The sequence below is a fragment of the Impatiens glandulifera genome, chromosome 4 (genome assembly GCF_907164915.1).
Source record: "Impatiens glandulifera chromosome 4, dImpGla2.1, whole genome shotgun sequence".
NCBI classification, from domain to species: domain Eukaryota; kingdom Viridiplantae; phylum Streptophyta; class Magnoliopsida; order Ericales; family Balsaminaceae; genus Impatiens; species Impatiens glandulifera.
In genome coordinates this window covers 6,693,311-6,704,818 of record NC_061865.1, presented here as the reverse complement: position 1 = coordinate 6,704,818, position 11,508 = coordinate 6,693,311, and the positions used below count along the sequence as shown (strand labels likewise).

At 29.3% G+C, this 11,508-nt stretch overlaps 2 protein-coding genes across 3 annotated transcripts; both read left to right on the top strand.

Annotated features, from left to right (window-relative positions):
• Window positions 1–314: 314 nt before the first annotated feature.
• Window positions 315–3,441, top strand: LOC124934035 (root phototropism protein 2). The gene is made up of 5 exons (XM_047474495.1): window positions 315–445; window positions 527–596; window positions 683–1,060; window positions 1,125–1,850; window positions 2,872–3,441. Exons 1-5 carry the CDS (start codon window positions 378–380, stop codon window positions 3,376–3,378), a joined length of 1,749 nt encoding a protein of 582 aa, XP_047330451.1. The 5' UTR covers window positions 315–377; the 3' UTR covers window positions 3,379–3,441.
• A 1,065-nt stretch (window positions 3,442–4,506) lies between these two features.
• LOC124934134 (putative tRNA pseudouridine synthase) lies at window positions 4,507–7,315 on the top strand. Of its 2 annotated transcripts, none has more exons than XM_047474612.1 (8): window positions 4,507–4,824; window positions 4,906–4,941; window positions 5,032–5,144; window positions 5,230–5,378; window positions 5,522–5,666; window positions 5,963–6,367; window positions 6,453–6,889; window positions 7,006–7,315. In XM_047474612.1, the coding sequence occupies exons 1-7, from the start codon at window positions 4,563–4,565 to the stop codon at window positions 6,879–6,881; spliced, it is 1,539 nt and encodes a 512-aa protein (XP_047330568.1). In that variant the 5' UTR covers window positions 4,507–4,562; the 3' UTR covers window positions 6,882–6,889; window positions 7,006–7,315. The 2 variants fall into 2 exon arrangements, with proteins under 2 accessions (XP_047330568.1, XP_047330569.1); XM_047474613.1 differs by having other exon boundaries at window positions 6,965–7,315.
• The last annotated feature ends 4,193 nt before the right edge of the window (window positions 7,316–11,508 follow it).

Sequence of the window (11,508 nt, the reverse complement as noted above, 5' to 3'; positions counted from 1 at the left end):
TTATAATTGACCTTAACTAGTAGTTTATCTTGAATTATTTTAAAACATGCCTAATCAAATATGACTAATTTGATTTTTTAAACTTCTTAAGGTGGAATTAGGATGGTGTAGCTTTTACAAAAATAAAATAATAATAACAAAAAAAAAAGTTGAAAATAAAACTAATTGTTACTAAAATAAAGCTGTATAACAAGTTTTTAAAAACAAAAACAAAAAATAATATTTTTATTAAGTTTATACAAAAGAAATTATAAACAAAATTTGAAAATTGTCCTTTAAAAAGTTCTCATGATCAAACCATTTCTCAACCACAACTTCTATTCCTCCCTTCTCCTTCTCTCTGTATATGTTCAAAGGCTCCCAAGCCAACCCCATCCATGGCTGCTTCCAACATCAAGAACAGCAACAATCGAATCTCTCTTGCAATGGAAAGAACTGGCCAATGGTAATTAATGTTCAAATCATTCAACTAATCATTCAAATCACTTCATATCTACAGATTTCCTCACTACTTTTCTCTCCCCAGGGTTTTCTCTCAAGAAATTCCAACTGATGTCGTCGTTGTAGTCGGTGAAGCCAATTTCCCTCTCCATAAGGTATGTGCAATTACTTTGCATCTCCATTTCCAGATCTCTAACAGATTACGGTTTTAATTTGCATGTGAATGATGTGATCATTACAGTTTATGCTTGTGGCCAAGAGCAATTACATAAGGAAATTGATATTAGATTCAAAGGAACCAGATCTTGTACGGATCGACTTATCTGATATTCCTGGAGGACCAGAGATCTTCGAAAAGGCTGTTAAATTCTGTTATGGTGTCAATTTCGAGATAACTGTTCATAATGTTGCCGCACTTCGCTGTGCCGCTAACTACTTACAGATGACTGATAATTACTGCGACGGAAACCTAATCGGCCGGACTGAAGATTTCCTTTCTCAAGTCGCTCTTATAAGCTTATCTGGAGCTGTAGTCGTTCTCAAATCTTGCGAGGATTTACTTCCTCTAGCTGATGAACTCAATATCGTCCAGAGATGCGTTGATGTTATCAGCATAAAGGTAATTTCATAGTTTTCTATCTAAATCAATCGATCGGAGAAGACTGATATTATGATTGTAACAGGCTTGTAATGAATCGAATTTTCCGAGTAGATCACCGCCGAATTGGTGGACAGAGGAGTTATCAATACTCGATGTAGTGTTCTTCGAGAAAATCATAATTGCAGTGAAATCTCGTGGCGCGAAGTCTATAACAATATCGAGTGCTATAATAACCTACGCAGAAAGATCTCTTCGTGATCTAGTCCGAGATCATTCCTCAACGGGGAAGAAATCAATTGAATCAGTAGATTCCGAACTTCGTATTCGTCAGAGAGAAGTTCTTGAATCAATCGTAACATTACTTCCAACAGAGAAGACATCTCTTCCAATTAACTTCCTATGCTGCCTCCTACGAACCGCTATTTACTTGCGAGCAGCGACTGGATGTAGAAACGAACTGGAGAAACGAATTGCTGCTTTGTTAGAACACGTTACGGTTGATGATCTGTTGGTTCTATCGTTCACTTATGATGGAGAAAGGATGCTTGAATTGGATAGCGTGAGAAGAACTATATCTGGATTTGTTGAGAAGGATAAGAGTGTTGCTGTCTTCAATGGTGGTGATTTTCGAGATGTTTGCTCGACGGCAATGCAACGAGTAGCGAAAACTGTTGACTCTTATCTTGGCGAGATTGCTGCGTATGAGGAATTGAGTATCTCGAAGTTTAATGGAATCGCAAATCTTGTACCGAAGGGAGCTAGAAAAGTCGATGATGATCTATATAGAGCCGTCGACATCTTCTTGAAGGTAATAAGATCTATATAGGAATTTTAACAATAGTATTATTATCATCGAATTCATATTTAACCCAAATTAAATTTAATCATTCCGTATTCATTTTATATTATTTATTAATATGGGTAAAGAAGGAGTTAAGATTTGAAATATATAAGGGCTAAATTTTTTTCACAAAAATCTATCCGAACTAGAACAAACTAAACAAGTCTAATTTACCGTCGCTATTTTTTTAGTGACGAAAACCTTCAAAACCGACAGTATTTTTCGTCGTTATTGTACTATATATACAAAATATTTTATGCTACCCGGATAGCCTTGTACATAAATCCGCCCTTGAATATGGGTTATGTACGAGTTAAGCATTAGTTGGTAACTCAAAATATATTTTAGTTCTTAACAAATTTATTTATATGATTTTGGCTAGTTTAATATAACAAATTTATTTATATGATTTTGGCTAGTTTAATATATTTTTTAATGTTTAAAAATTATTTGATCCGTTTAATATGTTTTAGTTGTCTAATATATTTTTAATTGTTTAACACGTTTTAAAATGGTTAAGTGTATTTATGAGTTATATGCTTATATCGTGAGAATTTATCGCACTCCGAAGAAGAAGCAGACCTAGCGTTCTAAAAGAAAAATATCCGTTTAACTAATATTTGACTTTTTTTTACCCGTTTAACAAAAAAACAACTTTTATTGATCTGTTTAATACGTTTTTTTACCATTTTTGAAATATTTATCACGTTTTGTCCATTTAACACGTGTTTCACATGTTTAGCACGTACATTTTATAATAAATTTTATTTATTTTTAAAACAAAACTAGGTAAAGAAATGTCTTGTTTATATATAGTAATCCATTTCTGAACTATAATAAATGTATTATTAATTAATTTTAAAATTTGTTTAATTTAGATAACACTTATCCTAACCAAATTATCTTACCCATATTAAAATTGAGTTTTGGGTTATGATTTTAGTATCGAAAGATATGTTATAATAATTTTCTATATATATAAATGCAGTCTCATCCAAACCTAGACGAAATCGAACGAGAGAAAGTATGTAGTTCGATGGATGCATTAAAGTTATCATACGAAGCAAGATTACATGCATCCCAAAACAAAAGATTACCAGTGCAGATAGTTCTTCACGCCCTGTATTACGATCAATTGAAACTAAGGAGTGGTAATGAAGAAAGGGACGTATCGGACGCTGTTTCAATGAGGAATCAAGTTCAATCGGATGTTTCTCTTGTTAAGGAAAACGAAACCCTTCGTGACGAACTAATGAAGATGAAGATGTACATATCTGATATCCAGAGAGGTAACAGCAGCAATAGCGCGACAATTACGACGACGTCAAAACAAACGAGTTCAAAAAAACACGGTACATTCTTCTCGTCTTTTTCTAAAAAGTTAGGGAAATTGAATCCGTTTAAACATGGATCTAAGGATACGTCGAATATTATCGATGAAGATGAAGTTGAGATTAATACTAAGCCGAGAAGGAGGAGGTTTTCTATATCTTAATTAGGTTTATTTGAATGTTTGGATTTTAGATGAAATATGTGCATAGTGAGTGTTGTTGTTCAATATGCATGTTTTGTGTTTGATTGGGATTATTTTATTTTGTTGGGTGCTTAATTAATTTGTGATGTATTAACCGTTGTTGCAGTTATATAATATATATGTTGTTTAAATTAAGGAGTTTTTTTATTGTAAAAATAATTAATTTTTTTTTTAACTAAGATATGATTTTATCATTTGAATTGTCATAAAATTAAATAAATATATTAATTTTTTTTTCATTTAAGAAGTTAAAAGGCATTTATAAATTTTATTTTTAGCTTAAAGGGTTTTAATTTAAGTGTTTTCAGTTAATCGAACTCTTAATATTTAATCTTTTAGACACGATTTTTTGTCACCTAAATTATCCTAAAGTTAATGAAATAAATTAATTTTTAAATATTAATTTTTATTTTCTTAAATTTAAGAAACTAACATACATAATATTTCAAAAGTTAATCTCACTACTTTTTAGTCTGAATTAAATTCATGACTTTATCTCTTAAGCAACAATCTTTTATAAAAGAAAATATATATATAGCAACAAAATGAACAATAAAATTCACACTAACTTAATTTTAAACTCACATGTTAGTCCCTTTAAACTGGTTTAACAAAATGATATAATACACTTCTCTATAAAAATAAAATAAAAAATTGCATATTATTAATTATTCTCGTTTTTTTTTTAATATCACAATTTGGAGCATTTTATTGTTAAAATTATACCAAATGAGATTTTATTTTAACGGTCTAAAACATCGTTAACTTATTATCTATGTGACATTTATAAATAAATAAGAAAAAAATTCATGTCACTAATTTATCTAACGAATTGCAGCGAAAGGAAAGAATTGACTACTAAATTTTAAAGAATCGATAGTTAAAACACTTAATTCGCTAAAATTGGATAGTTAAATTAATGAAATGAATATTTTATTTAATTATTTATAAATGTCTCATTACACGTTATGTTTTTTTTATTAATTGATTAGCTTTCTAAATTCATAAAAACAATAATAACTTGAAGGGTATAAATGAAGATTTATAAATAGTAAAGGGGCGTGCAATAATCATATCTTATCACTTGGGAGATTTTGCAACAACAGTCAAAAACCAGAGTTCGTTCTTCGCCGGCGGCGGCAAAAATGGCGAGATTTTGCTGTCTCCAATTTCCACTTCCCCATGGATTCTCTACTAAAGCTTCAACTTTAACTTTCCGATTCTCAAAGCTAAGTTTCGTTCAATACATATGTTCATCCTCCTCCTCCTCCTCCTCCTCCACTTCCTCAACCTCAATTCAGTCTTCTGAAAACCTAACCTCCGTAATCGTCGAAGAAGATAAATGGGAAGCTTTCCGCAAAAAGAGAGTTATAATGCAAGTCGGTTACGTTGGCACCAATTACAGAGGTAAGTGTAGATCATGATATGTAATAATATGGGTTTCATCTTGAATAGACTAATATTTCATTTCTGTTTGTGAATTCACAGGTTTACAGAAACAAACAGATGAACATTCGTTATCCAGTAAGTTATTTCATTCTGGATTTAGTCATTTAGGATTAGGACCCAATTCATTGATAATAGACTTGATTAATTATTATTATGATTCTGCAGCTATTGAGAAGGAATTGGAAAATGCTATTTTTAAGGCTGGTGGAATACGAGATAGTAATTTTGGGAATCTTAATAAAATTGGGTGGACTAGAAGTAGTAGAACTGATAAAGGAGTAAGTTTAAGCTTCAATCTTTGAATAAAATCTTCATAAGATGTGAAATTTGTATGACATGGGATTGAATTATATAATTTGCTAGGTTCATTCATTGTCTACAACAATATGTTTAAAGATGGAAATTCCTGAGAGTGCTTGGAAAGATGATCCAAATGGCATTACACTTGCAAATTATGTGAATGTTCATCTCCCTAATGATATTAGAGTCTTCAGCATTTTGCCTTCACAAAAGTAAGCAATCTAGTGGGTTATTACTAACCGCATTTCGGCTTAATTTGTATTAGGGTTTCAAGGGGCCAATCACACCCTCAAGTGTTAGCTTATCCTGCTTCTTTATGCCTTTAGAGTTTAGTATCTCTTGTCTATGTTTGTAGGAGTTTTGATGTTAGACGAGAGTGTAACATTCGCAAGTATTCTTACCTCCTTCCTGCTGAAATAGTGGGAATAAAGAACAACTTCACCACATCTGAGATTGATTATCATCTCTCAGACCTAAACAACATATTAAATTCCTTTGAGGTAAGTTCTCCATTAGTATCTTTTTTGCAGTATTGTCAATATGATTGAATCAAGTTGAATTTCTTCCTTTTTCATTATAGCTGTAGAGTTTGTTTGGAGATAATAGTGTTTGATGAGAAAGTTGATTATTTGGACCAAAATACCTTTAGTATTTGATGTTTTTAATTTTGTATTTTGTATTTTGTTCCAATTCACAATTTAAATTATTTGATGGGTTGATTAGATGTTGGATTGTTCTTGTTAAGTTTACTTCCATAATTTGTAATTCAATTCTTTAAATTTGATTCAAAGTGCAGGGGGAACATCCTTTCCATAACTATACAATACGATCCAAGTATAGAACACGGGTTACTGCAAAAGAATATGCCAGAAAAGATTTAAGATCCAGTCACTCCAATGCCAGCCCGCAGGATGCAATTGATGGAGAAGAAGAGATCGAGACAGAAAATCACAGTTCATCGTCATCAATTATTTCCGACGACGATGAAATTACAGAGCATATTGAGCAGGGAAACGACTTGAAAGCCAAGGAACCTCCTTCAACTGTGCTTGCCAGATGGCTCCATGAACCTGATGAAAACGACAGGATAGGTGCTGCCCATTTCAGAAAGATTTTCCGATGTTGTGGACAGCTGGAGCAGTTACACGGGATGAACTATATAGACATCTCCATCTTCGGAGAGTCGTTTATGTTGCATCAGGTTTGACCCTTTTTAGTCATTTTGCATATTTGGTTTTCATGTAAAATTTGCATTAGCATATTGTTTTAAACAATCTTTGCTGCAGATCCGTAAGATGGTTGGGACTGCTGTGGCTGTGAAGCGTAATTTGCTCCCAAGAGACGTTTTGAAGTTATCGTTGGCCAAATTCTCGAGAATCGTATTGCCCTTAGCCCCTCCAGAAGTCCTTATTCTAAGGGGAAATAACTTTGTCTTGAGAAATAGACCTGGAAATCAAACGAGGCCTGAATTGCTACCGCTGCTAGAATCTAAAGACGTTTTAGAGGCAGTGGATGGATTCTATAAGTCTGTAGTGTTGCCTGAGTTCTCGAAGTTTCTAGATTATTCAAAACCTCCTTGGGAGGATTGGGTCGAGAAACTTGACATGAATGTTGGCATTCCTGAAGAAGAACTAGATCAAGTTAGAAGAGCTTGGGATGTCTGGAATGAGAAATTTGAGCATCGAAAGTTGTCTGCTTCTGCTAACGAGGTTTAGTCAACAAGGTACACAGTGTCTTCTCTTGCAAATTATAATACTATTTTCTTTGGTTTATGTTTGTCTTATGGAACTTGAAATAGGGTTTAAACGAACCTTATTATCATTGGTTTAACAAAATTAGGAGAACCATCTAAAAGAGAGACTAGAGAACAACATAGCCAGCTCCTCAAGATTGAAAATGAAAGATAATAGAGCGAAATCGAACCTACAATAAAAAGATCCAAATCGAGGACTTTCGGTTAAAGAGGAAAGGGTTATGCAAACCAATGGGGGCGAGTTGATTAATTTGAATCTGAGAATGTTTGGTGATTCTTTGTAGTTCATTATTGATTACAACCTTTTGTTCTTGGGGGTTGTTATAATGCATGATGTTGATACTTTTCTTATTACTCTTGTTTTTACTTTTCCTTATAGTTTGTATTGAAAAATGAGGTTTTTGTTTTATTAATATAAATTTAATTTTAAAATAAAGAATAAGGACAATAATAATTTAGGGATGTATAGAAGGATCATTTATTTTTTTGGGCAGGCTTAATTCTTTTATAACCCCTACTATAATAATCTAAGATGAAGAAGTTATTGTGTCCCCAAGAAAAATATTATTTTCAAGATTTTAAGTTTTAAATAATTAATTGGATATATAAGTCTTTTGAACATCTCTTTTTAGTTTTAATATATTTTAAACCAATTTAAATTTTAAAGCTTAATTAAAAAGAAAATAATTCCAAGGACTTGTTTGTGGAAGAATTAATCTCATTTTTATGATCAACAAAATTATTCAAATAATAAATCCAAGTATTTATACTTTAGTTTTTATAAATTTAAATATTAATTATAAAAATATATTTGAGTCATTTCACTTTTTTTTAACTAAATATTCTCTTTGTATTTATTTCTTAATATCATATTTCTAATATATATATATATAACATTCTATATTTATAAAAAAATATATTCTCTCTTAATATATAATATTTATATAAATATTTTATACTAATATATATTTAAAATAAAATAGTGAGTATTTTGATACTTGATAGAAGATTTAAATAATATATTATATATTTAATAGTAGTTATTTAAAATTTCAAATATTAAATAAGAAAAAAGACCTAAAAGTGAAGTAATATAATAATTGTATAAGCTGCTCATTTATTTTAGTTAATTTAATGCCTTATTTAAAACACTTCAACTAACCAACATAATTTTAAAGATTTCTTTACCATATCTAAATGTCAGGTGAAATGTATATTGTAATGATATGTTTCTTTACCAATTTATATGCACAAATATTAATCATTTTTTGTAGATTAGTGTAATAAATTATTATTAAGATCTCACTTTAATACTAGTATTTTTTATTTATAATTGGGTTAAAATCAAATTTAAATATATTTTGAGTTATTTGAAATCTCTTTGTAATTCGAGCAATCTTAAATATTAAGAATGAAGAAGAATTAAAAAATATTTGAGTTAATCTATAATTTTTTATATTTGTAACCGTTCGATATTAATTACGAATATATCTAATACAAATATAAAAAATAAAAAATTACTACATTTTTTTTGTTAGTCAAATAAAAATATTATAAAGTGTATTATATATAAAGATTACATTACTAATTAGAAAAACTCTGCAAAAGTGGTATAGGGTAACAAATATTTGACTTTAAATAATAGAAGAAAAAAAACACAAAACATATCAAAATCATCAAAAACATTTTTAAGTGTGAATCATATATTTTCTTATATTGATTCCTTCTTATAAATGGGGAAGGAAATTTATCTTGGTAAGTTAATCATTTTGTGTGCATTCATTTTTTTTTTCATCATGAATTATTGATATATTTTCTTTTGCTAGTCTCAACTATGGAGATTTGATTTGGTTGAAATTTTTTGGGTTTATTTTGGTGCTCTCTTTTGTTTAATATTTTTGTTTTAAAATTTAATTCAAATGATAATTATTGTTGTTATAAATTTGTTTTTTTGGTTTGAGAGATTTTTATATGTTCTATTGGAGTTGTTTAAATATATATATATATAATATAAAATAATTGTAGGGAAATGAGTAGTTTTTAATATATACTCACATTATTATTCTTTTTATTTTTTATTATAAACTCAAACAAAAAAATGTTTTGTCAAACAATTCAAACATAAAATTCAAAGATATCAACTTATTTGATTGACTTACATTTTTTTATTTGATTTAATAATGCATATTTATTTGAATTTATTGGTACAAAAATCTATAATACACAAGTGTCAATTATAGAATTGGATAATAAAACTCACTTTTTTTTATATCTTCAAAATCTTGATATTTATAAACCACCTAATTCTTGAAGACAAAACTTTACAATATTATTATAGTTTGATGACTCAAAACCTTTTAAATATTTTAGGGGCACAAATCAAAAGAAAATAATAGGGAATTTAATCATACAAAAATTGGAGACTTAAATAAAATTTGTAAATAGTTTAGACTTTAGAGGCTTATGTATGAGTTTATCTTATTAATATTTTCTCTTATTTGTTAATTAATGTCATTCTTTTTTTTTGGGTAAATATTGATTAATGCAGATTGTATTTGAAGATTACAACTAATGATCATTAAGGAAAGTGAACTCATGTAAGTTGTCTTTCTCTACATAAATGATTTTTATTTATTTTATTCTGATAAAATTAAAATAGACCTTTTTTTTAATTATTAATGTTTTTTTGTCAAAAAAAAAACAGTAAAATTTGATAATAAAAAAATCATTTTTAATTTACTTTTCATCTAAAAAATATTTAATTTAATTTAATCACACTTTTTATATCAAATAAAAATAAAATCACTTTTTCACTTTTTATTTTGACAGTTTTAAAAAATAATTATAACAAAATAATAATTCCAAACAAATTCATTTCCATCAATTATGTTATTGAATCAAGCCATCTCTCTCTATATATATTTGTTATAACTAGTAACAACTAAAATTCATTACTATTTTTAATCTTGGATTGAGTTTGATTTTGAGATGCAAATATAGCAAGACAAATATAATCATCTTTTTAAACAAAACCCACATGATCTACAAGATTTCCACCAAAATTTCTTATTTTACACAAAGTTTACTTCTATTGTACCAACAAAATGAAAACTATCAATCTTAGACCTTAAAAAATGCTATTGAGATAAAACAAAGAAGTTGATATTATGATGGATTGAGGAAGAAGAACCGACGAACCAAAGTTCAAAATCATACGAGAACTCGATAACAATACAATGCGATCGCCATCAATGTTAGCTTCATCAAGTGGCCATAAAAGGCTTAAGAGGAACCAAAAGATGAAGGGTTTGGAAGAGGATCTTGCTCAAAAAAATCAGGTTCTTATTTCATTCATTTTTGTTGCATTTTCTAAAATTGATTCTAGATGGGGTTGTGTATTTCACTTTAATGTTCGATTTGAGTTCTTGTTTTTTTTTATTGTTGGTTGATTGATTGATTGTAATGTAATTTATGTCCGATCACTCATGTAATAATCTGAAAAACTGTTTTTGATGGACTTTTCACCTGTATAATAGGAAAAACATTAATCGAATTGCATGCATAGCATTTCGATTTATTTGAAACGAGTTTTATCCATTTGACATAATTAAGTGAAAATGCAGGAAGAGAACACAAAAACTGGGGCTAAACATCCAACTCAACCTGGTGAGATCCAATCTTTTAAGTCATTTTAACTGTGGTTGATTAAATATGATGTAATAACCGTCGCTAATGCTTCATATGTAACCCTGTTTTGCAATAAACACTATTTAGCGACGGAAGAAAAAGTAGTGGCTAAAAGAATGCCTGACAAATCTTTACTTGAGTCTGTTATTGATATACTACAAAGGTGAGTTCTTGCTTATTGTTTAATTAATATTATCAAAATCAATTTTCATACTTTTATTTTAATAATATTTCTTTAACAGGACTGATCGACATGATTCATTTGCTCAACCTATAGATGCAAATGTGGTGAGTGTCGGTTTGTCACCTTAGGTTCGATAATTTGTAGCTTAAATCGGTTATGTGTATCGTTTTGATATTCAAGGTTGAGGGTTACTATGATATTATAAAGAATCCTATGGATTTTGGGACCATGAGGGCAAAACTTCAAGAAGGACTTTATACATCTATGGAAGAATTTGAGGTTTGTTTTCTATATGGTTTTCTTTATTTAGCCTTATTTTGGAAACACCTTTTTTGAAGCTTAATTTTGTAGTATGGGATTAGACGAGAAAAATCAACAAACTTATAATAATTTAGTTATGTTTCAAATTTCATCTAAATCAACATTCTTATACAAAAAAATGTTTTTAGAATATTAGTTCTCGAGAGTGTTTTTTAAATTCAATGTGTTACTATTTAAATGTATGACCTAATTTATTTACAGCATGATGTGTTTTTGGTGTCAAATAACGCCATGCTTTTCAACGCGACAGCCACAATGTATTTTAGACAAGTAAGTTCGTCCAAAAGTTTCTCGGTTCGAACATATGAATGTTATATCTTTTGTATTAATTTCAGGCTCGGGCGATACATGAGCTGGCGAAACGGGTCCTTTATGCTCTGAAAACCGATCTTAAGAA

What these genes read in the sequence shown, in the direction of transcription:
- LOC124934035 (XM_047474495.1), top strand. Translation starts at nt 378, where the DNA reads ATGGCTGCTTCCAACATCAAGAACAGCAACAATCGAATCTCTCTTGCA. An exon ending in ATGGAAAGAACTGGCCAATG is followed by an intron (nt 446 to 526) that starts GTAATTAATGTT and finishes TTCTCTCCCCAG; the next exon opens with GGTTTTCTCTCAAGAAATTC. An exon ending in CCAATTTCCCTCTCCATAAG is followed by an intron (nt 597 to 682) that starts GTATGTGCAATT and finishes TGATCATTACAG; the next exon opens with TTTATGCTTGTGGCCAAGAG.
- LOC124934134 (XM_047474612.1), top strand. Translation starts at nt 4,563, where the DNA reads ATGGCGAGATTTTGCTGTCTCCAATTTCCACTTCCCCATGGATTCTCT. An exon ending in GTAGTAGAACTGATAAAGGA is followed by an intron (nt 5,145 to 5,229) that starts GTAAGTTTAAGC and finishes ATAATTTGCTAG; the next exon opens with GTTCATTCATTGTCTACAAC. An exon ending in AGCATTTTGCCTTCACAAAA is followed by an intron (nt 5,379 to 5,521) that starts GTAAGCAATCTA and finishes CTATGTTTGTAG; the next exon opens with GAGTTTTGATGTTAGACGAG.